General features: G+C 38.1%; 1 protein-coding gene across 5 annotated transcripts in view; it reads right to left on the bottom strand.

Annotated features, from left to right (window-relative positions):
• Positions 1-585: 585 nt before the first annotated feature.
• LOC115434760 (uncharacterized) overlaps positions 586-26303 on the bottom strand; it is a 40898-nt gene continuing 15180 nt past the window's right edge. The window contains exons 2-7 of one of the 5 annotated variants that reach the window (XM_030156878.1): positions 16091-16242; positions 15438-16002; positions 14237-14729; positions 12462-12590; positions 12218-12360; positions 586-2674 (exon numbers count right to left, since the gene is read on the bottom strand). In XM_030156878.1, coding sequence (XP_030012738.1) covers positions 2174-2674; positions 12218-12360; positions 12462-12590; positions 14237-14729; positions 15438-16002; positions 16091-16242 — 1983 coding nt within the window. In that variant the 3' untranslated portion in view covers positions 586-2173. The remainder of the gene's footprint in view (positions 2675-12217; positions 12361-12461; positions 12591-14236; positions 14730-15437; positions 16003-16090; positions 16243-26303) is intronic. The other 4 variants (XM_030156879.1, XM_030156881.1, XM_030156882.1 and 1 more) reach the window with 4 other exon arrangements.

Here is a 26303-nt window from a genome sequence, read left to right as displayed (position 1 = left end):
CTTGACAAAGTAGAAATGGCACTAATAGATGCTGAGGGGAGGTAGCGTTAAGTTGAGCATGGCACCTTTTTAATTCATATTTTGTCAAAATACACAGAACCTGTACTGCAACAATATTTTTATTTATATATAAGTTAATTGATTGTATATGTAAGTGTGGATTGTTTATTTGAGAAAGAATTAAACAGCAAGGGTGTGTAAGATGGCTGTTGTCCCAGAATTCCTCTGTTGGTAGTAACTGGAGTGGAACAGGGGTGGGGGGTGTCAAATTTGTACCTTTCCTAGGGCACCAAAATGATTAGAGCCGGCCCTGTAGGAGCAGATTAACAGTAACAGTGTTCGGAGTTGAACAGAAATCTGAATTTTGACTTTCACTGGCAATATTTTTCTGTTGCTCTTTCTTGCTGTGAGAATAAAGTACTGTTTTCTTTTTTACCTTACCAAATCCAAGTCATTTCTTTGACTTATCAACTCAACATTAAATCAATATGAATTAATGGATACATTGTTCAGGTATATAAATGCAGTCCAAGAACATTTTGCTTTTCAACACATAAAAAAAATAAATAAATCACAGGGACAGACTCACTTGGGTTTCATCTTGTATTTCAGCTAAAAGTAGTCAGTAAAAAAACAAAACAAAAAACATTACATGTTAGAAAGGAATTGGAGCATGAATGTACTTGATGAATGAATGCAGCAGCAATGATAGAGACAGATGTGCAAGAATAACTTATTATTTTTGGAGAGGTTTTATTGAGAAGAGGTTGGGGCACTGCAAGGAAACATTGGACACAAGTTAAAAATCAACAGGGATAAATTGAGAAGATGGAAAATACACTTATCTGTTCAGTGAGAGCTCCATCAAAAAACTTGCCTCCACTTTGGAAACAACTTGAGAGCAGCATGATTCATAAAAAAGTACAAGCACTTCCAGTATTTGTAGGTAATCTAGGTTGTCTTTAACTACACACACATCAGTGCACTCGAAGATCACATACAATCATGGCTATGTAGTCACAAAAAGTATGGAAAACTTTAATTCACTGCAGACTCAAAGGTTATAGATGATATCTACAATGGAACATTTCTTCCCATCATTACTCCATGTATATGACGCTGTGATTTAATCAATACACCTTAAGGTCCAGGGTCTAAGATTTATGGTGATTTAGGAGAAATGGATAATCACACAAACTTTAGGATTGCTTTATAATCTTAGAATGAGTTATTTATTGTCATGAGTCCATTATGTTCTGCTATGTCTCTACAGTCAGAATAGGCAGCTGGTATCTAGTGTTTATGTGGATAACCCTCACCCACTATGTTTAAGTGTGGACCAGTTAATATTCTTCTACATGAAGGCCAAATTGGACAAACCAGACCTGCACTAACAAAGGCCTTTTATGAATTAATAATGCTTAGTCCATATTACACCATTTTGATCCATTTGCTGGCCTTTGGAAAATGTTAGATGTCTTCAAAACAGCTCAATATGATGGCAGTGGACAACTTTGGTTAAACCAAAATCATCATCTCAGTCCTTCAATCCATCCCAGGATATACTGTATTTGTTCTCCGAGTGCTGAGAGAATGTGAAGGTATGCATCGCAGTGATTAGATCATAAAAATACATGGTAACAAAGGTCCAAACAGATAATGAGAAAGTACAGGTGAGAGACAGCCTGATGTTGCTGTCAGAGATGAGAGGTTTTGTGAATGCACACCACAATGGACAGCTGCTTCTGTGCTTGGAAAAAAATCCATGATTTTGTGGCAATTGACAAAATTTCTGGTAATTATTTGGCACACTATACATGTTAGCAGTTAAATTTTAAAAACATTTATTTGCATTTACAAATTAGTCTGAATAACATTCACATCTGTGAAAACATTTGGAAGCTGTTTAATATGTGTTTCAAAATGTGAAGGGTTTGCTCTTTCATGAAATCAGTGTTTTTGTGTTATCCTGCTGAATTGATGGAAACACAAACCAACTTGAACCAAAACCAATAAAAACCAACAAAAACATTACCTCCTTCACAGAAGTAATGAAGACACAGGGATGAAAAATAAATGCCAAAGGACAAAGACTGGTCAGTTTTCAGTTCAACACATTTAAAAGTTTCTGTAAAAGGATGAAAAAAAACCTGCATAAAATACAACATAATATTTAGGACTTATTCCCTTTCTTTTTCTTTTTCTCCTTCTTCTTCTTTTTCTTTTTCTGCAATTTGCTCTTTGTTTTTCCGTGGTGATCATCGCTACTCTCACTCCTCTCCCTGTTTACTTTATCTCGCTCTCTGGTGTTGCTGTTTTTGTGGTCTTTCAACTCTTTCTTCATGTCTTCCTCTTTGATTCTAGTGTTAGGAGATGGAGTCAGTCCACAGGACACCGTTATGAGCATCCTCTCCTTCCTCATCTCCTCCTGTATGGACAATGTTTCCTGCCCTGACCTGTGACTGCTGTGTTCACTGTTGTGTTTGCTTCTGTGATCTCTGTCGTCTTTCCAGTTACTCTCGTAATCTCTGTCACTTTGGCGGTCAACTGAACAGTAACTATAATCCTTCCCATCTTTCCTGTCCTGTGTGTGTTGGTACTGTTTACCACTGCTGCTGGAATGATGTGAGTGTCCTTTGCTGTCTCTAGCATGTACATCCTCATGAGGTTTCTGCAAAAAAAAAAAAAAAAAAAAAAACAACAACATACAAAGGGTTTTTTTTTTCCACAGTGTCAAGACAAAGAAACACAACCAATCCTCTATAGTCCTAAAACACAAACATTGAAATGGAATGAAATCGACACTGTTACTGATGAATGACTGAGCTCATTCACAACAGTTTCAGTAAACTGCAACTTGAACCTCTACACAACATTAATAAAAAACTTAATTAGCTGCAACCAAATGAAGTTTAGTGGAATTCAACATATATCTAACAAAATGCAGAAAGTTTGGCAAGAAAATATTGACTGATTTTCTAGTTTTGCTCCAGGACTGAAATGATGACAAAAAGCAAGAACTCTCTTCCCCAAGGCATCTGTGACATTGACTTTCTTCCTGTCAGGTGTATTTATTCATTTATTTTATAATCACTATTATAGTTGTTGCTCTTGTTTTCTAGCCTTGCAATTTGCATATTTACTGTATTAACTTTCTCTCACATATACCTGTAACATATTTCTTAGAATGTTTCTTTATTGCTGTTTTTAACTGCGCCTTGTAAGATGTCCTTGACTATTTTGATAGGTGCCCATAAATAAAACTTATCATTATCATCATCATCATTATCATCATCATCATCATCATCATGTGCTTGCATACAATGCAAGGCATGGTACTATTGTTCATCATATTTATTCAAGTGTGCTTGCATGCAATGCAAGGCACAGATTTCATTTAAATTGTGAAAAACTGGGTGAATTTGTCCATCCAACATGAATTGGGTCATTTTCAAATAGCTACCAACCCACACAATTAAATCTAGAATTACACAGCCTATACAAAAAAAGTGCATCCCAGCACAAAGACATGTGCACATTTCCTGAAGGAAATGTAGTCCCATGTGTTTGCCTCTTGCTGGATTTGTGGTCTTACGGCTAGGTGTGTTGTAAATTGAAGAAATAGTACCAAAGAAGAACTGACAATAAATAAAGTAAAGCAACAATTTAAACTGCGCATAAACCATGAAAAGGGGTAAAACCAATAAAGGGCCCATTTAGGGGTTCTAAAAGGTGACTAAAAATAAAATTTACAGTCACTCACTGAGTCTATCACAGAGATAGATAAAACAAAAAAATGGGTCTTAAACAGTATTTAAAATGGGAGTCACTAGTCAGGATGGGGGGTGGGGCAAACTGAGGTGGGAAGAACAATCATCTTTTAAAGATTTAAACTGACTGATTACAGCCAGGTGAGGAGAAACATGGCAGGTGCACCTGATAACCACAAACAACCTGTGGACAACATCCAACCAACAAAGAAAACAACTGTGATATCTGTGTCTATAACAAACAACACTGAAAAGATGTAAATTCACAAAATCAATTAATACTTGGCAGTAAGCCTATCTCTTGCCCACCCCTCTACCATATGTCATGGAATTTTCTGGAAAAGACAAAACACACAGTCAATGAAAACCTGTTTATAAACATTCCTCCCTATGGAGGAGACATGGGTGTCCATGTTAAATTCACTAAGAAACCTCCTCTCAAACAAACTGTTGTCAATCCATAACCATACATCCTATCTCAAAAATTTGTGCAGGTGAGACTTGTGATGAGTTTTGTGAACATGTAAATGTATAATATGTGTGAAAAAGTCAAAATTGAATAAGCAGTGATTGTGGGAACATAGTTTGTCAAACATGTTAGTGACAGAAATTTAACATGGGAGTGAATGAGTGCCTCACCTACAAGAATTTTTGAGATAAGATGTATGGTTATGGATTAACAGCAATTTGTTTGAAAAGTTGTTTCTTAGGGAATTTAGCATGGACACCCATGTCTCCATAAGGAGGCCTGTTTATGAACAGGGTTTCATTGCCTGTGTGTTTTGTCTGCTAGTATTTAATCTTACGTAATTTGTGAATTTAGGTGTTGAAAAACTGTCATTAATTCAGCGGATCCATAATTGTTCTCTTTCCTGTTCTATTGCACATTATGGCAGAGGTTTGCAGTAATAAATAACTTGTATGTACAAGTGCAATGTGGAACAACATAATTTTCATCAAAATATATGCAGTAGGCAAGCTCACTGGACTAATTTTCCTTCAGGAAATGTGCGCATGTCTAGTTATCGTTGTTATTGTGGAATATATGGACAGATGGCAGATCAATGAGAAAAAGGCACAATTTCAGTGAACCTAACTCAAATTCTAGTAATTACGGTGAAAACTGTTGATTTTCTAGTTTAAGTTTGTTTTACCATGGGTCGGCAACCTTTACTATCTAAAAGTTATTTTTGGACTGAAAGAGTAAAAACTGTGAAGAGACAAAAGACATCCTTATATATTTTACCTCAAAGTGGTGACTGTTTAAAAAGCTGTTGAAGGATTAGTTGGCACGGAATATTTCAAGAACAAATCAAAGTTTCTGTGCATTTACAGAACTACAAAGAAATTGCAGAAGCTACACTAAAGAGAAGTGTAGTGCAGCAAAAATCACCTGGTATGTGAATACAGAAATATCTTCAGTGTCATTAAGTAAAAATGTTCTACTTTTACTACTAGTAGGCCGTCAGGTGAACCTGATTTTCATTTCATCTTGCTCTGACGCAATGTTGACTTCATAAAAATGATGTATTCATGTTACGTTTGAAACTAAAAATTCTCGTCTGATATTCCTGCAGTTTTTTTGTGATCAGTGTTTTAATTTGGTACTAGCTCGGTCTAGGTGTAATAAGATTTTTCCCCTAGAGTGGTGAAGTGGTCGTCATGTGATCATGTCAGACCAATGTAGTGGCCGCCTCTTGTAAACTAATGCTCAACATAGTTGCCTCCTGGGTTCAGCAGGCTGGAATGATGATGCGGGAAATACTCAAATAATTCCTCGAGAGACGAGTGGAAGAGATTATAAACAAGTCCGTATGTGTCTTAGGTCTGTAAGCAACTAAAATACAAATTGAAAATATGCTGACAATAACAGAAAGAGTCTCAAAAGCTGTTTGTTTCCATACCCTGGCATAGTCTATGTATTTTCCTACCGTATCAATCCTGCTGTGTTGTTACAAGGGATTATTGTAAACAGTCTTCCCTAAATGTGAACATGTTCGACCCCGATCCTTTATGGAAGCAAATCTGTGTCATCAGAGATTGAAAGGTTGTATTTTGCAATAATTTAGGTTGAAAGGTTGTATTTTGGAATAATTTAGGTTGAAAGGTTGTATTTTGCAATAATTTAGGTTGAAAGGTTGTGTTTTGCAATAATTTAGGTTGAAAGGTTGTATTTTGCAGTACTTTAGGTTGCAAGGTTGTATTTTGCAATAATTTAGGTTGAAAGGTTGTATTTTGCAGTAATTTAGGTTGAAAGGTTGTATTTTGCAATGTTTTTGTTTTTTTTTAAATGGTTGTATTTTTCTTTACTTCTTTAGTTTGTTTAGAAGCTGGTCCAGGTCAGGATTTATCCAGCTCTCTTTATATTTTTTTCGAACACCGGCTTTGTGCCAGATGCCCCCTCCAACTGGTCTTGGACGAAGCCCACAGTGTCAGAAAACACTGGGTCTCCTCCTCCGTCCACTGCTGCTTGTTTTTGCTGTCTATTACTCTTTCTCTAAAAACGAAATTAAAAAAAAAAAAAAAAAACGCTGGCTGTAGTTTTTAAAATGCCGGTTCATAGCAGAGAGACAGCAAGTGCATATTGAGGCACCGACACCGCCGGTGGCTCACTTCCAGTACCACGGCACCGGCGCTGAGCTATGAACCAGCATTCAGTTCGAAAAAAATATAAAGAGAGCTGGATAAATCCGGACCTGGACCAGCTTCTAAACAAACTAAAGAAGTTAAAGATGGACTAAAGGGACCAGAACAGACGCAGCGGCCGGCCGGAAAAAACCCCCATTTGGACCTGCTGGACTGGATTTTAGGGGACCAGTGAATCAGACTACAGGTGCACTGAACTGGGACACAGCAGACACGGACTGGAGGCTTTCGATTGTGGGCGAGTCTGTAGTTCAAACAGTGGTAGACGATATTGGTAAATTTTGTTTCTAAAACACATAGTTAATGGCTCACAAAAAGTCGACTTTAGAGATGAAAGTGAAGTACAAACATTAGGTATGTTAAAGCGCTAGCTACTGGTATGCTAACAACAAGCTAATAGTAACATTTCCATGTTGTCTCCAACGCTGTTTCTCGGTGGTTTCATAAGTCAGAACTGAACCGAGTAGTTAACTGAACCAAGTTCCAGTAGACAGGGTTATTGTCCACACTGGGGAGAACATGTCCGATTAAACCATGGTTTCTTGTTGTGTTCTTTACAGCTGCTGTCCATGGACGAGGAGGCAGATTCACAGCAACAGCACCTGGATTTTTCTTCCCTTTTGTAAAGTTTTGAAAGCATTTTGTATTTGAGCCTAGTTATTTTTGACTTCAGTGTGAATAAACCCATTTGAAATGCATAAAGTTCATTTTGTCTGTGTTTTCTTATGCCTCACATAAACTTGAATAACAATACCGCTCTGCTGACCTCACTAATTCTCTGTTTACAGACTATTCTTCCATTGTGTTTCTACATATGTCCAATAGAAACCCACATATTTATGTTTATGACACATGCCACAGAGTGAATATTTGTGTCTTTCGCCTGTGGATTGCAAGATAGGACTGTAAACACAAGAGCAGCAGTTGCTTCTGGGAGAGCGTCTCCAGTACCAGACCCCGTCTTGCTGTTCCTCATCATGAAGAAGCAGCGCAACCGGGAATAGGTCCAAGAATGTGCACGGCGACGCGAAACAAGAGCATGGTTTTTCACAGGAGTCCCGTCCTGTGCTGCTAAGTGAACATCACGTGATCTTCAGCGCGACGTATGATTGGGTGAAAGTTAGATCGAGTGGCTCCGTACTCCATTGGTTTTGCCTGGTCAAGATGTTATATCGAATTTTTTTAGGTTGAATTTTTTTTAGATTGAATTTGAAACACATTGTAATTAAGAATATTGAAATAAATTTTTTTTTTTTGAATAATTGAATTCAGAATATGAAACTATGTGTAAAAATACAACCATTCAAAAAAAAAAAAAAACATCGCAAAATACAACCTTTCAACCTAAATTATTGCAAAATACAACCTTTCAACCTAAATTATTGCAAAATACAACCTTTCAACCTAAAGTACTGCAAAATACAACCTTTCAACCTAAATTATTGCAAAATACAACCTTTCAACCTAAATTATTGCAAAATATAACCTTTCAACCTAAATTATTCCAAAATACAACCTTTCAACCTAAAGTACTGCAAAATACAACCTTTCAACCTAAATTATTGCAAAATACAACCTTTTAACCTAAATTATTGCAAAATACAACCTTTCAATCTCTGATGACACAGATTTGCTTCCATAATCCTTCTAACAGTACATTGCATTGAATTTTCAAAGATTTGTTCCAGCATTGGAGATTTAACACTGGTTATGTTCTTGGCATGGCTTTGGGTTATTAGAAAGATCTAGAACCACTTACAGTCTCTGGCATAGAGTTACCTTGCTGAACTACATTATGCAAGATGCTCTCATAGGTTGCTCTGCATAAAATCAATTCCTAAACAACTAATGCAATGACCGTGGTTAGTGATGTTACTTCAATAAAGACACATGAAACAACCATCTTTATAAGCTGCTTGGGTAGATGTCAATTAAGTCTTTTGGATTTTATCTCAACTTATATGAATACCAAGCCAGGATAAATAGTTACTTATAAAGCATTTTATAAAAAACATCGACCAAAATATTATTTAAATATCAATGTTACCTATTTTACACTCATGAATAAAATGTCACATGCAGCGCTATTTGTTTGATCACTTACAGGTATAATACAAAAATACACTACAGTATAGATGAAGCAATGAAGGTGAATGCTTTATTGTACAGATGCTGTTCTTTATTAAAAATAATATGTAAGGCATATCTCTCCTGAAGCACAGATAGTTTTATTCATCGTCACTATTACTAGAGCTGCCATCAGATGTAACTCTTTCAGTGTGTGTGATTATGTTTGCACAGTTTTGGCAGCGGCATAAATCTGTGCAAGGCAGTTTAGCAGACATGCAGTCATAGTGTTAGTTGTTTAGCAGTTGATTTTATCCAGAGCAACCTATAAGAGCATTTCACCTAATGTAGTTCAGCAAGGTAACTTTATGCCAGAGACCTTAAGTGGTTCTAGATATTTCTAATAACCCAAAGCCATGCCAAGAACATAACCAGTGTTAAATCTCCAATGCTGGAAAAAATCTTTGAAAATTCAATGCAATGTACTGTTAGAAGGATCGGGGTCGAACATGTTCACATTTAGGGAAGACTGCTTACAATAATCCCTTGTAACAACACAGCAGGATTGATACGGTTGTCTATAGGAAATTACATAGGCTATGCCCGGGTATGGAAACACATGGCTTTTGAGACTCTTTCTCTTATGGTCATCCAATTTTCAATTTGTATTTTTGTAGCTTACAGACCTAGAACACATACGGAATTGTTTATAATCTCTTCTACTCATCTTTCGAGGAATTATTTGAGTATTTTCCGAATCGTCATTCCAGCCTGCTGAACCCTGGACACAACCATGTTTAGCATTAGTTTACAAGAGGCTGTCATTACATTGGTCTGACACAATCACATGTTGGCCGCTTCACCACTCTAGGGGAAAAATCTTATTACACCTAGACCGAGCTAGTACCGAAGTGAAACACCAATCACCAAAAAACTGCAGGAATATCAAACGAAAACTTTTAGTTGCATGTTGGTGTGAATGGATCTTTTTTTTTCAAGTCAATGTTACATAGTTGTAGAGGGTCAGAGCGAGATTCAATTTCTAAGTATATTTTCATGGTTCACCTTACAGCCTATCATACTACTTCTATTTTTTGATTAATTTTGGTATATTTGGTATTTTAGTATATATTTTTACAGCTGCATAACATCAGAAGGACTTCATAGCTGGGACAATAATAAGCAAAAAAAAAAAGTAAAAAAAAAAAAAAAAGTTTCCTTATGTTTTTTGACAAAACCACATGGAGCCACTTGAAAAGGGCCCAAGAGCCAAGAGCCAAATGTGGCCTGTGGCCATGTTGCCCACCCCTGGGTTATACCCATAAAAAATGTCAGTTTTCAGCTCAGAAAAGCATATGATAATGTCTTTTCCAGCAAATCAAATGCCAGATTGGACCAGTTAGTTTAAAGCTGCAGCACTTGACAGTTTTTAGCATCATTAGGCCCTTTCCCACCGCAGGAACTTTTGCAGGAACTTTCTGTATTACTCTGAATTTTCAAAGTTCCTGGTGCATTTCCACCGAAAATTACCCTGGTAACTGACCCTCCCCCGGCCCCAAATTTACCCCGAAGAAGTTCCTGGTATAGAGGTAGTACTTTCCAGATTACCAGGAACTTTAAGGGGTGGGGCTGTGTTCTGGAGAAGGCTGAGTGGTGGACTACACTCGCAGCATTTCCGCATTCTGTTCACCGCCAATATTTAACTCATTTAATTTCCACAAGCTTAGTATTTTGATAATTTGGAAAATGGACCAAAAGAGAAGCTACAACAAGTGGACGGACGATGAGGAAATTCAGACAGACTTTGAATCGCCGACATGAAACGAGCGAGTAAAAGCTGTCGGAGACAAATATAAGACTCAAGCCTAAAGAAATATGAGAAAAGAAGAAGAAATTTATATAGGATTAAAAGAAACTAAAGGACCACAACGGTTGCAGTGGATCTGACTGTCGAACAAACCAATGGTATGTATATGACACAAATATTCCCTATTTAGTTGGTTCCATGCTGTAACAGTAGTCAGCGGCATCAGCTGTTTAGTCAGAAGTGAAGTCGGTTTAACCTAATACTAACTGGTCAACAGTCTGACACTAAACTTAAATCAGAGAACTGGATGTATTCGTGTTGTCGACGTGAGCTGAACACTGATTTATTCTGTATGTTTTGTGATTTCCACCTGAACTGGGCTGGACGGACTCGCCTCTTTTTCTGAACCTGTGGCTCGTTTGTGTCCTCATCCATCATCTACTGCTGTTTACAACAGCCCAGGTCAGACATTTGACATGTCACATCACACTGGTAGGAATCTGTCGTCATGTGTTCTGTTATTCATTTTAACATTTTTATTACTTTTCCTGTAGGAAAGCAAAAAAGGGACCGGGTCATGGAGTTCCAGACCGGCTGTCCTGGACTAGCTGGACCAGACTCTGGTCCAAAAGCCTGAACCTTTCACACGTGTTTATTTCCCTTTTAATCTCAAGGCACCTTTTTTTGTTTCAATTTTTAATAAAAAATAAATAAAAAATCTAACCTAATACTGTCTGTTCATTTACAAGGCATCAAAATATGAGTATAAGTACTTTTATCAGTAATATGCAGTTGAATTAAATGCAGGCATTTGAGTAAATCTGTCTGATTTTAGGGTTGAACCTGGATTATCATCTGTAAACAATAGAAATGAAACAGAGCCATCCATCACACATAAAGTTAGATGTGATTTAGTTTAAGGAATGAGAAGTTGAAAATACATGTTCTACCATTTTTAAATACAAATTAAGGATATGTAATGATGGTTAACTTCATTTAAAATGTATTCCAGATGGATTAAGTGATTCAACAACCAGTAAAATGTTAAACCCAACCCGTCCACTTAAGTACTTTGTCATTTTATTGAACTAGAGGTTACTTTGTGAATGTACATGAACTGGACTACAGTTTCTGTTACTGCTCCCTCATACATCATCAACCTGATTTGACTAAATTACCCTGAACTTTCGGGTGCGGTGGAAATGCAGTTACCAGGAACTCTTTCACCCCAAAAAGTTCCTGGTAAATAAGTTCCTGGTAATAAAGTTCCTGGGCTTTTTGGTGGGAAAGGGCCTATTATTTAAAAAATCCATAATGACCTTTCAACATATTGTAATTCAAGTAGACATGAGGACATGAGACTTATGCATTTACTCCTGGGCTGATTATATGTAATCACAGACATTTTCAGACAGGTTAATATGTTACTGACTGCTATAATTGCCAATCACTGATCAAATTCTGCCAGATGCAACATAAACGTGACTCTACTGCTCTATGTCTCAATATTGTTGGAAAAGCAAATACACTTTTACATAACCGAGTAAAAAAACACTAAGTTCATTTAGTCATTTAGTTCAGTTGCAGAGGAAAGCTGCGTTGTATCAAAATCTGGTTTTCCAGGGAAACACTTCAACTTTCACTTCATCACAAATATTCAAAATCAATACATTTGGAGATGTCATTTTTACTGGAAGAGAAGATCTAAAAATTAACTTAAGGAGTCAAACATGTACAACAGGCCTCATTCACCAGTATCTTCTGCTTTTTCTCAAATTTAACCTTAAGAAAGGTCTTAAGAAAAGTCAAATTTACGATGTTTATGAAACATACTTGTTCACGTCTGCTCTTACAGTGTTGAATCTTATTTTCTTTGTAAATTAAAAGCATGTGCCACTACTTAACTATTTTACAACAACGTACTCACTTTAGATAGTATCGAGGTACTCACATTGGTCGAGTTACCATGGCAATGGGTGGCTGCATGATTTTCAGCACTATTCAGATCCTCTATGAATGCCTCACATTTCTGACAGTAAAAGCCAATCACTGGTGTCAGAAAATTGAGTCCTGCAAATGAACAAAAGAGGACTGAACATGCATTTTCAATGTGCCATTTTAAAACCTTCTGGAGAATAGTAATGGAGTGTTATTAAAGAAAGCTGCTTTACCTTCCTGTTTTAACAATGTCTCCAGTTCTTTCATCAAGAAATCCATTTTGTTTATCCGGGCTTGTTTCTCCTTCTGCCTTTCCTCCTCATTAGCTTCCTCATCACTTTTTGCACGCTTATCCCTTCTTTCTATAGGAAGAGAAGAACATCAACATTATTTAATATCTGAAACCACTAAGGATCAAACTTTAATGAGAGAAAAGACAGATCATCAGGTCAGGTGGCATCAGTTTCCAACTGACTGGGTTCACGTCAGGGATCCGCTGTCTCAAAATCTTATCCCTGACAACTGGGAGAGAAACTGATCAAATTCCAACATCTTATTGTCGGTGAAAAACCATTGGTAACTCTTCACACAGGCTACAAAAATGCCTCAATAGAATTTTAAAGGTTAACTATGCCTGCACACTTGATCTGATAGACCAAAACAGGATTTTGACCATCTGACATAACAGAAAGGCAGTTACGCTATAAGGCTAATGATATGTCTAAAGGCTGGTTTATGCTTGCCGCACGAACGTGACATGCGGAAAATAGACGTGGGGAGTTGGCACGAGAGTATGCGTGATGCTTTTATACTCCGGGTGGCTCCACGCGGCGTCTATTCCCAAACTGCAGGGGGCAGTGTGCCACAAACGTACGTCTATCACAGTAAAAAACTAAAGAAGAAAATTATCAATAAACTTACCTCCTCCGGAGGGAAATTTGTGTCTCTTTCCCTGTGTTTAATAAAATTCAAGAGCCAGCTCAACTCTCTCAGAATCCGTGGGACGTTTGGGCTCTCCCCTGGGTCTCCACTTCTCCCTTTAGTAGTCTTTTTTTGCCTTCACATATCTGTCCTGAATGTTTTTCCAGGGTTTTTTTTTACCCATTCCTCCTCTTTGCTGACAGTAGCTGCAATTTCTGTTTCTGTACTTCTACCACCAGGTGCTCCTGAATGTCGGCCATGTTGTCCGTGTGTCTCTTACAAATTTTCTGAGGTGCGCGACGCAAAAGTTTCCACTTGAGATAAGCCGTGCAAAGGGGCGTGGCTGTGAAAATGACGTCAATTGACCACGTGAAGCCACGTGAAGCCACGTGGAGCTCACCGACGCAGTAAGGATCGACCAGCCTTTAGTCATATTTTTGGCCAAATTGTGATATCTGCATAACTTTAGTCTCCTAACACTGCTGCTTCATTTTGCATCACTATCTGTGACCTGAAAAAAGAAGTATGACTTGGGCAAATCTGCTATGAGGCCAACGATATGCATATAACCATCTGCTCTTTATCCATAGTTAATACTCTAGTGCTAGTGGAGTGATATTAGCTTTTTAGCACCTAACCTACTTTTCCCTGAGTTCTAAAACTGACACTGAACCCCCAAGAGCTGCAGCTCTGATGGAGAAATCAAACCAACTCAACAATGTTAGCTGAGTATGAATGTTGAATGTTGTTGTTTACTTGATAATTGACAGTTAGGCCAACGTCTGCTTTTAGAGTGAGCTAAGCACATATTCACAGCAACATTAACAATGCTTGTCTTTTTAAAAACAAGTTTTATCAGTCCAGATAAATTTGGCATCATATAGTTAGCTAGGTTTACATGTTTGTTTGTTTTAGTGAGAGATTTGTTAGTTCAGTTCTACAATGGTGAAATCTAGTAAGGCACAGGTTACTTCAAACACTACCTCACAGTGAAAAAACTCAACAAAATCAATTACAATGTGAAGGTATGGTTGTAAAATATTAAGAACCTAGTATGTTGAAAAGGAATATGTTGTACTGTTCTCACCTTTGATTAGTGACTGCAGAGACTCCAGAGCTTGTCGAACATTGGGGTTTTTCAAAGCTGGCAGAGCTAAACCTGCTTCAGCTGGGTCAGGACTGGGAAGCTGTGGGCAAATTGGGTGCTGCTGCTTCATTAAATTTCTACTGCCAGTTGAACCCACACTTCTCAGTATATTTTTGATCTTTTTGCAGTCCAGATTGGTGTATGCTAAACTTGACGAAATCCTCTGAAACTGTTGAGTGGATGTGATGGTGGATTTTCCTCCCACAGTGTTGTCATTCCCATACAGGAACATCTCTTCATCTTCAGATTCATCAGCTTTTGGAGCGGCAGGGTCTTCCTGACTTTGTCCCTGGAGCCATGAGAAGTCACCACCGACTCTTTCATGTGGCAGAAGCATGCAGTCATTATCATTATCCAACGATGTCAAATTACCCAAACTGTCAGGTTTCTGCTCTCCAGTAGGAGACCCCAATTCTTGGTTTGCATCTGTGGCCTACAAAAACATTGCTTACAATCAAAACAATGACATCCACTTCTCATTTTCAGATCTCGTTTATCAGTTGAATAATCTATGATCAGACCAACCCGTTTTGTCTGTTTCACCACTTCAATCATCTGAGCTGAAAAACATACATATGTACAAAAAACCACTAGTACCAGAAACACCAACAAGTCATGAGCTTTTTTTTTTTTTTTTCCTAAATAAGTGCTTATTGCATTACAATGAATTCATTATCTTTCATCATCATTTACGTCAATTTGCAACCTAGTTCTTAGTGTGGAGTGGCTTATGCTGGGCCTGGACTTTGATATGTACCCTGAACCATATTGGGTGTTGGCTGACGTTTTCATGTTAGGTGACTTCACATGTCCGCTGTCCTTGTGCAAGTTTTTGATGGGGACTTTAATTGGGGTTTTTAGACAACAAATGTTATTTTCAACAGGCTTCTAACTAGAACTAAACATACTGAACTTCAAGTGAAGTCTTAAATATTCATGTTAGACCATAAATTCAGAGCAGGCTGTGCAGATTACATTAGAGCTCATTGGTTTAATGTTAGTTCCATTTTGGAGTCTTGTCACTGTGGTCAATTCAATTTATTTTGTATTGACCAAAGGGACTATGGTGTAGAGTTAGGTAGTCAGTCTTCTTCAAATCCAGGGAACTGAGACATTTAGTAGAATGAATGAAAAGCAGTACCTTTATATGCAGGATGGCATCTTTAAGGGTGGGCAGCCGCTCCTCTAGTTCCTTGCTGCTCATGAAAATCTTAAGTCCTTCTAGCAGACTTTTTCCAGTAAAGTCATGGCTTCCGTTGGCATCACTGCAGCTGGGGCTCCGCTTTCTCTTCTTGTCTTTTGCATATTTTTTGTCACTGCTACAACTACGTGACTTTGATCTTCGAGCTCGACTTTTGCTCCGTAAGCGATGTTGCTTCTTGCTTCGGCTCCGGCTTCTACTGCGACCTCTGCTTTTGCTTCTCGGTTGAGCTCTACTTTTGCTTCTTGGTCGACTCCTGCTCCTTCCCCTGCTACGGCTTCGCCCTCTGCTCTTAGCTCGAGATCTGCCCTGGCTTCTTCCATGACTTCGACTTCTGCTCTTGCTCACATGCCTCTGAAACTCTGGGTCTGATTTGACAGCTTCTTTGAGATCCCTTGCTGACTTTAATGCATCGGCCATGTTGTGTGCCATGTCCCCCTTGAGATAATCGGGAAGAGGCTCGTTGGCTGCAATGCATCTCAAGAACTCTTCACCAGCTTTATCACTGAAAATAATAACATTAACATTGAACGTAAAACACATTAGTATGATTGGTGTAAGAAAAATCAGTACTTTAATTAACATCTGATCACACATACCTGCTGTCCAGTGGTTGATGTTTCACAAAAGTGGGGCTCCACTGTGGGATCTGATGGTGTGGTGGTTTTGGAGGAGGGGTGATCTGTTGGCTGCTTCCAGCAGCATTCACTGAACGATGGTCTGTGGAGAAGCTACTACATGGGGGCTGAGAGTATTCAGAAATGGTGTTAAAGCACTTTCATGTCAGTTCTAGCATAGAATGTTCATTTATTTATGCCTTCGCTACACTAACAAACATATTTAAAGAATACTTAGTAAACTAAGCCATAAGTCATTATACATAATTTACTAGAAGTTATGTGGGTGCTCCTTAGGGTGCTGAAGAGCATTTTTTTTTTTGTTAAACTCATTAACACTAGTTGATAGCATTGATCTACATTTCTTTTTGGAAGTTATCGGCTTCAGATATAAAATGTGCTCAATCAAATGTGTTAAGAACTAGAAAACGAATTCTGAATGTACTGGTTGGCTGATGTTTCCTTATGGTGGTCTTGCTTCTCTCCTGGTTCCATCATTATTTTTCATTTGTTCATGGAGTTGTGATAATGTTTGTCATATAGTTACATGGATGGTAGGGGGTTCTACTGTTGGTACTAACAGCTGCAGTAGTAGCTATTAGTACTTTGAGTAGTAGTATTAACAGTTATGGGTATTTGAACTAGTTGTTGGTAGTTATATTAGTAACAGCAGTTCAATTTTTTTAACCGTTATAGTTCAGTTTACTGTGCATCCATGTGTCTTCCCCCATTTCCCCCCACTGTGATTCAGACTATGGATCACAACTACCTCAAAAGATTGTGTCTTCTTTGGGGTCAATCTCTGATCTCAGTAGTAATTTAAATATTTTTTGCAATTTAAATAAAATAAAGGCTGTTTACTGTCACAGCTATAGCATTACATTTTGGTGTCACAATGTCATGTTTGTGATTTTTGTACTACTGTAATGGAAAATTTATTGTACCGTGTGACCAGGGCATAAAATTAACTTTTTACCTCATCTGCCATTGGCTAGTGACCTCCAAAAATTTACCAGCCAAAAATATTTTTCACCGGCCAAATAAAAATTACATGCCTTATATGACTTAAAATAATTACCATACATTTTTATTATGAAAATCCAACTTAAGCATCACTTAAAGAATACAGTTATATACAGATAGAATTAGATTATTGCCATTTTATTAGGTTATATTTCATTTCAAGGTGACTGCAGCATCATCATATAATGAAAATATTACAAAGTGTAACCTTTGACATTGAGTGAGTCAAATGTCTGACAGCTTTAACAGGAACATTCCATTTAACCGGACAGGAAAAGGGAAAAGAATTTAAAAAAAAACATCACCTGGGATTAAGTCTAAATAAAACAAACTCCACAGACCAGAGACATTTTTCTAGAATGCTGTATGAATACCAGGGTTGGGTAAAAAAAATCAATTTGCTCGATTTTTGGGTCAATTTTATTTTAGCGTTGTTGAGTAATAGTGGATGAGATTGATTTTACAGAGCGGGACCGAGAGTACCTGACCCGAGTACCAATGACGCGTTGGCTGGCTCTATTAAAACGCCATAAAAAACTGCGTTCAAAACGCCGTACAAAACAGCAACCAAATCACCGAAGCACAGTAAAATACGGCATACAAATATAAAACGTCATAAAATGTGGCGTAAATTCTCAGAAAAACAGTTTTTTATGCTGTCATGAACTTTTATAAGAGTGGTGTACAAAGTGTTGTCTTATGGCTCTTTAAAACGCTGTATTTTACGCCGCTCTATGTCACTTTTGATGGCATAAAAACCAGCATTTTCTAGTATTATTTTCATCTCCGCCCCCTGGCTTTCACAGCCACTGAAGTTGAACTGTCATCACCCAATAAGTAAAGAGGACAGACAGACCACACCAATTCACCACTGATCTCCTTTGCTACTGATTGCATCTATTTCTTTCCTGCTGTAAGGAAAAGCCTGTGTATGTGCACAGCTGCTATTTCATTCACATTTTCACACAGACTCACCATATGAAACGGTGACTGATACCATTGCAGGACAGCCTCAAACATTTCATGTAAAAAAGATCAGCATAGCCTAATGCCCGAAAACTGCAATCAATCATCACCAGATTTTGTGTGGACATCTCAAGTCATGCCCACTTTCACCTCTCCTAAAATCAAAACAAAAACCCCAATTTTATGGATGCTATATGCATTAAAAGTTTTCCTCCCCACAGGTGCAAATTATAGAGAAAAAGGTTAAGGCAGCTTCATGTCCGAAAACAGCTGTCAATCATCACAAAAGAGAGAGACAGACAGACAGAGACAAACAGACAGACAGAGAGACAGTTTCTTAAATAAATCTGGTGATGATTGATTGCAGTTTTCGGGCATTAAGCTATGTTAATCTTTTTTACTTTAAATTTTGAGGCTGTCCCGCAGTGGTATCAGTCACCATGTCATATGGCGAGTCTGTGTGAAAATATGAATGAAAATAGCAGCCGTGCCCATACACAGGCTTTTCCTTATAGCAGGTAAGAAATAGATGCAATCAGCAGCAAAGGACATCAGCAGTGAATCGGTGTGGTCTGTATGTCCTCTTTACTTATAGGGTTATGACAGTTCAACTTCAGTGGCTGTGAAAGCCAGGGGGCGGAGATGAAAATAACACCAGAAAATGCCACTTTTTATGCCGTCGAAAGTGACACAGAGGGAGGTAAAATACAGTGTTTTAAAGAGCCACAAGACATCGCTTTTTACATCGCTCTTAGAACAGTACATGACAGAGTAAAAAAACAGCATTTTTGTGGGAATTTACACCGTGTTTTACGGCGTTTTATATTTGTGTTGCAGCGTTTTGGTGGCTTGGATGTCATTTTTTAATGGCATTTTGATGGTTTGGATGCCGTTTTGTTCGGCATTTTAATACCAGATGTGTTGTGGGAGTGGCAAATTGTGATAGACTTGACCTGCCACAGGGCTCCAGCTCCGTCTTGCAGGTCACTGGAGGAGACGGGCATCTCGATCTCGCTCTTGTGCGGTTCTGGCGCAGTACGGGCGCGGAGGAAGGATGGGGAAAACACCCCCGCGTGAGGTCCTCCCGGCCTTAAACTCGAACCCACATGCAGAACCCACAGAGGAACTGGCCAGACCATCTGGTCGGCGGAGGCTCTCCCAGGCGGGTCAGGGAAGCTGGTCGTTCTGGGAATATTAACGTGGACCCACACTCAACCATAGGTGATAGTATCACCTGTGGCACTGGGTCAGGTAGGACTCTGGCTCAGGTAATCACCACATCATCATCTGAGTCCGACATGTCAGAGTCTGTATCAGGAACCTGCTTAGAACGATCCACCAGAAATGGTCAAATGTGTAAAAACAAAAACCCACATGCATCGGCCACTGGGGAGTGACTTGTTTCACACGCCAAAAAATTTTTTTGCTTGCCACTGGCGCTTGGCAGGTGTTAATCTTACACCCTGCATGTGACTAAAATTGTAGTTTTGTCTCAAAGTAGAACACAATGTTCCAGTAAGTTTTGTTATCTATTAAGTTTTGCAACATTTTGTGTGACCAGTTCTGGGAACTCTGGAAAACATAACTTTCCAGGGGCCCTAGATAACCATAAGTTTAATTTCTGCATTCTTAGGTGACAGGCAGGGCCTCATCCATGTTTTTACTAAGGTATAAAAGCTTACGTACAGTAGAATATCAAGGGGAGCCTCATACACTTCATGAAGTTTCCCTTGGCAAAGCAAATTTGTTCAGTATCAAAAGGCAGCCAGACTACCATTATGCTGTTATGATGCTGGACAAGACAAGTTTAGGAGAGTAAATAAATAAATATTTGCATTGGGAGTAGCCTGAGATTCTCTTCACACCGATTTGTGAGGTGTTCTATCTCCTCTTGCAAGACTGAATAAATTCACAAAGACAGCTCTGACTCTGAATATTCTTTTATATTTTTTAATGATCAAAAATTTCAACGACAAACTATCATACCAACAAAGGGACAACATACATCACATTCAACAGTTAACAGGACATAGTTTGAGGATTTGATATATCTTGTTAAAAAAAATGTGGGTCTCTTTTGAGACATAAAATAACACCACCACATTCCCAAAAGTATTTGTGGATACTCAAAAGGATATAAACAATAGAAACTAACCATATCATATGATTATTCTGTGATAGCTGTTCCAAAGCAAACTTCTCATTTTAATGTTATAACCTGTAAAACTGACCAAACTGAAATGTAATGAACACAATTCTGTTTTACATGGACAGAATTCCAAGTGAAACAGAAGCTAACCGATGTACTGCTGTATTTTCTGGATTCATGCAAGATCACAGCTTTCAGATTCTGATGCTACAGAATGTATTTCTGAACAGCAATGTAAACAGAAATATCCACAAAGTGTAATATCCTGTTAATGAGCAAGCTTCACAAAAAATGTTATTTGTATCTGCATCTGAGGCCCAGCCACTTTTAAAATTTTATTCCCTGCAGGTTCTAGACCACTGAAAATACCACTCTCTGCAAGGTTTCAAATGTTCTCCCAATTCTGTTGAATTCTGTTGATTCTTGAAAATACATATCTGCAAAACAAGGACACAATAATGCAGACATGTTTCATCATGATAATCACAATACATGCTTGTTATAAACAATCAAAATTGTAAGTGAATATAAAGATGGGTGTTTTTAGTCAGTCAACAACACTTAAGAAAAATGTGAAGCTAGAATTACTCTACAAACTAGCTGCATATTACTGGAGTGACAATAATAAAATAAATGCAACATTTACAGAATATACAGCTTTCTCTAATTTTTAAACATAGTAATAATTTGATTTACATGTTATAGTGTTAAATGAGTAAATACATGAGATCTGCAACAGTAGTATTGTGAAATTCATTTGGTAACTCACCCATGTTGATGTAAAACAAATGCAGCAGATGCAGACCGCAGCTCAGAAAATGTCAGGTTTTTAATGTTTTTTTAGTGGTAATGGCAGAGTTGCTGAGGGGCTGCAAATTGAAAACTTTTCAAGGACATTTTATTCTGTGCTTGATAATGTAGGGGTTTTTTTGGCAAAAAAAAAAAAAAATGGTTTGCACTGATTTATTAGTTCTGATACACAAATATGCCGTCCTTGTCCTCTCAAATATGTTGTCATTCCTGAACTCTCTGCTAATAAAATGACAAACAGCTATGCTCAATACCAAGATCAAAAATAGGACAAATGGCTATGTAGCTCACCAGCACATTCTATCAAGAACCATAACTTGAATTTGCAAGGTTGTCAGGTTCTGCAACTGCTAGAGTCCTGTGGTGTTCATACAGGAGATCAATCTCCCAATAGAAGTGGATGGTACTTTCACTTGAGGATAACTCAACAAATCAAATGACGGTCCATATATGACTTCCTTGAAGATTGTTGAACTCTAGACTAGAGATGTGAATCCCCACCACTGAGGCCGATTCGATACACATCTCAATACGCTGCCATTGATTTCGATACATTAACAATACAGTGAAGCCCCCTGCCGATACAATGCCATACAATTCCCCCCTGTTCACGATGCGATGCGATTCATTAATGATTTGACTTTATGCAATGCAATTCAGTTCGATACGATTCATGATGCGATTGAAAATTATTCAACAAAGAATTAACAAGCCCACATCTGGTTTCTAAACATCACAATTATTTTGTCCTCTCTATCCCTGTTAAGGGTGCATTTGATACTTGATTGTTTTCTATAAAGCAAATGTGGTACAGACAGAGGATTGTTTTATTCCTAATAAGCACTAAATCAAACAAAAAAAAAAAAAAATTTCCCATTACATTTGTTTATAATCTCATTCTCTACGTATATAATACATTTATTTAGGAACTTTCTATTTGGCCTCTTCAATTTAAAAAAAAAAACATAACAAAACAAAACACATAGGTAATTCACAAACACTCCTTTTCTCAGGTCCTTTTAGTAATAGTGTTCTCTGTCTGTAATTTTTCAATGTTTTACAAAACACTTATAAAACGTAACTATTAAGCATTTCCCAGCATCAACAAGCCACAGCAGTGGAAGACACCATTACAACTAGGGATGCACCGATACCACTATTTTCCAGACCGAGTAGAAGCACAAGTACTTACATTTGAGTATGTGCTGATACAGAGTACCGATATGAGTACTTAATAATACTATTACAATTCTTAGTTACTTTTGAAAATGTGCTTTATTGTCATTGTCATTAGTCTGACTGTAACAAAGTCTTGCTTCTGATATTTAATGTGTTAGAATGAGCATTTCTCAATCAATCCACCAGGGGGCACCACTCTTAATTAACCATACTGGCCAAATACCATGAGGAAAAGTAAAGTTTTTTGAGAAGAAGAAAAGTCAGTAATAATAAACATGGAGACAACAGAGGTAACACTAATGTGGATACTAATGTTAATATTGATGAGGGTAGTTGTCATAAATATGTCAGTAGTTTTTCCATGGACTCACACAGTCTGTCTTTGAAAAGATCTGCTACCTCCATGGTTCCCGGTAGTATTCTCCGTTTGGGTAGGGATCCACGAGCACCTGGAAAACAGGTGGAATGTACGCAGGGGGATGGACAGAACGCTCTGTCCATATCCATCTGTGTCTTTAACGTTACTTGCAGTCACTGTAACTTTTGTCACCATCATTTATTTTGAAAAATTTCCACAAGTGGTATCGGAGCGGTTGTATCGGAGTACTTTAACAAGTACAAGTACACATGCTGAGTATCGGACCTGATACTGGTATCAGTATTGGTGCATCCCTAACTGCAACACATCACCATTCAGAGCTAAACAATCCTTCCCCCTAGACTTTGCAAATCGCCAAACTTTTAACTTGTGTCTACAGAGGTACGCTGAATAGTGATTTGCGGATCAGCGGGTTACCCACTCGCTGGTCAGGTTGGGGCAGGAGAAAAAATATCACTTTATTTGTGGGGCAGGTTACATAATTCCACAAAAGTGGGACCTCCAGGTTGAACAAAAGCCCCGAACTGCAGATCACTAACACTGAATATCTCCTCTTCACCTGTTGTCTCCTTCCCTCCATGTTTACTATTTACTATGTATAATATGTGGCTTTATACTCTGTTACTTCATTTGTATTGTACTGATGTGCCTCTTGGTCAGGTCTCCCTTGAAGAAGAGATTTCATCTCAAGGGACTTCCTGGTTAAATAAAGGTCAAATAAAAAAAAATAAAAATAAAAAAAATACTAACTGCGGCTGTGCCATCCGGCTCCTGTATATTTTAATAACAATACAACAAAAGATAGTGATGGTGCATTCAAGGCACCTCGAAAACACAGGTGCAGAGAAGATAAACTATTTAATAATCGATGCAGGGCTGCAGCTATTGAATATTTTAGTATTCAAGTATTTTACTAAAAATTCCTTCGATTAATTGAGTAATCAGATAAAACTTATTTTTGCTTGGTTAAAGAGCAATTATAAATACACAAGAGGAAATAAGGTATTTCACTTAATAATGAAGGACCAATTGGTTTCCTTTTTTTTTTTGATAATTAACATATACAAACAAAATGTATTTGCTTGACTAGAAACATTTCCAGAGAGGCAATTGCAAACACAAATAAAAATAAATAAAACACAACTAAAAATAAATAAAATTTAATTACTTTCAACTTAATATTTCTTTTAAGTATCAAAAATATAAGGCACTGATAAATTAAATTAAAAAAGGCATAAACATTGCCTTTTTGATGTGCAACTTAACTTTAGCAGCTCTAAGTTTCAGAATTAACAATTTAGACATAACAGGAATACATTGCGGCATGTAAGAGGCAAGAACATTTGAACAGGAACTTGGAACAAGTCCATGCATGAACAGTTTTACACATTTCTGCTATATTCAGGAGAATCAAGGCAATGGCCACACCACCTTATCTGTCTGTCTCATAACCAATACCCCCCTCCCCCCTCCCCCCCTCCCCACACACACACACACACGTCCAGTTAATTGATGATTCGCTTCATTTTTGTAAAAAGTAGTTGGATTTTGCCAAAATTCGGCTGTGACAAGGTAAGAGAAAACTTTCACCAAGCTATGCACCATTTTGGCTGTGCTTTTGGGAAATTAACCGTGCAAATCACGGGTGCATGGCTCGCTGCCTAAATCTCTGCTTGTCACAATTGTAATAAACTAGCCACTGTCGAATGACAGTAGCCATAATTAAGAGAAACCTAGCCCTCTGCAGGGCTAGCGTTATGTTAGTAAAGTACATTAACATTAATCTCAATGATTTGCGCTACATTAATTTTATTTCATCCAGGGTCCTCCGGTCCATTCTGAGTGTCTTATGAGGAGATGCTACATCGGAGATGCGCTGTTGTGGTATGGAAGGGCCGTGTTATAACGGATACATGTCACTGTGTTCACCTTACGGTTCAGTCTGAAATGCTTCCACACTTTCGGCATTTTCTGTCTTTTTTATTGTATTTTTTTTGTCTTTCGTCATCATTGCTGTATGCACTCGCCTGTCTAGGCTTGCCTCTTCCATCTTCCCGCTGCTTCAACTGATCACTTCCGCATCCTCCGTCATCTTCCTTTGCGTTAGTGACGTAAGCACGTTGTGCCCCATTAAGAAGTCCGTACAAAATGCTGTGCTATGAGCTTTACAATTAAATAAGTGATTCCTCGAGGCAGAGAAAATTCCTCGATCATTTTTTGTAATCGAGGTACTCGAATAACTCAAAGTATCATTTCACCCCTAAATCGATGTAACTATGGGTTTTACTGATGTAGACAGCTAAGAAAGATACATTAAACATTTAGCTGGCAGTTGTATCCAATGCACACTGAAGCTACTGATGGAGTCGCATCTGTCTCACACCACCGATTCAAATCGGTGAATCTCTACATCCCTACTCTAGACGTTGGTGACCTTGAGTTTGACCAGTCAAGGTCACTCAAGGTTAAAGGTAATGGTACCAAATGAAAGTCCATATATGACTTCCTATCAGTGCTTAATAGTAGCTATGTTAAAGGTCCTGAAAAGAGAATTTGTTTCAAGTGGACTGCAGCGACACCTTTGGCCAGAATCGGTGGTGTTTTTAAGGGACAAAGACTCCGATTACCATGAGCACTAGCGCCTATTGTCGTAAGGGCATAATTGTGGCCAAGGCATGCGTTTGAAGCTAATGAATGAGGAGCAGATCCTCTTTACAACTCTGCATTTCTTCTTTCAAGACAGCAACTTGCAGGTGCAAAGTGACATTTGAAATGAGACAACAAGAAAACTTCATAAAGTCCATTTGTAGCGTAGTTTAATAACTAGCTTGAAATGAAACTGAAACCAAACTGGAAGTCTGACTCCTGCTTCTATGTCTCTTCTACACCAAAGCTCCGGAGTGTTACACACAGACCGGTGGTAAAGACATGTCCCAATAATATATATTTGCTCTAGCTTTTCCACAAAGTGTTCAAGCATTTTCATAAATGACTTCAGTCATTCAACATCTTCATCATTCTCCATTAGCAGTTCAGCGCTAGCTGCTTCAGCCTTCTGCATTCACAGTATTATACTTTCATAGAATTGTTTGTTCCTGAAGGGTAGTTTAGAATCCAGGCCCCAGCATGAACATTAAACTCCATACAGAACCATTTCAGTCACACTTTACAAAGCCTAAGGGACTGAAACAATGCTCCACATAAAACATATTACCAATGTCACAGAGCAAGCCCTGTGGTTAACACAGAAGAGTTTACTAAGTGTTTGTGGTTGAGCTACCAAAAGCTACTACAGTAAAATACAATGTTCCAATGCATATGTATAAAGAAAAGAAGCATTCTATACCTGTGAAGAATGAAGAGGGCTAACTCCGGGTCTGTTTTCATTGCTTTAACTCCCTTAGTTCAATCCATCAGTTCAATGCAGAGGTTTACTGGTGTTTTAGCCGGTGCTCTATCACTCTCCCTTTTAGTTTTCTTTTTCTTTTTTCTTTCTGCCAGTCCAGCTCCAGTTCCAGTGTCCACCATCACAACAAAAATGCAAGAAATCCCTTTCTTTAGGAAAAAGGACAGATCTTACTCCTCACTGGTTTAGTTTACTTCTTACTGCTAACCTCTGCCAGTCGGTGTGTTGTTGTCATAGTGACACAAGTCTGTCGTAAAGCAGTCCAGTCTTGTCTGAC

The sequence above is a fragment of the Sphaeramia orbicularis genome, chromosome 15, assembly GCF_902148855.1.
Source record: "Sphaeramia orbicularis chromosome 15, fSphaOr1.1, whole genome shotgun sequence".
NCBI lineage: Eukaryota > Metazoa > Chordata > Actinopteri > Kurtiformes > Apogonidae > Sphaeramia > Sphaeramia orbicularis.
Note: the sequence above shows the minus strand (reverse complement) of the source record. Positions and strands in the feature narration are given on the sequence as shown.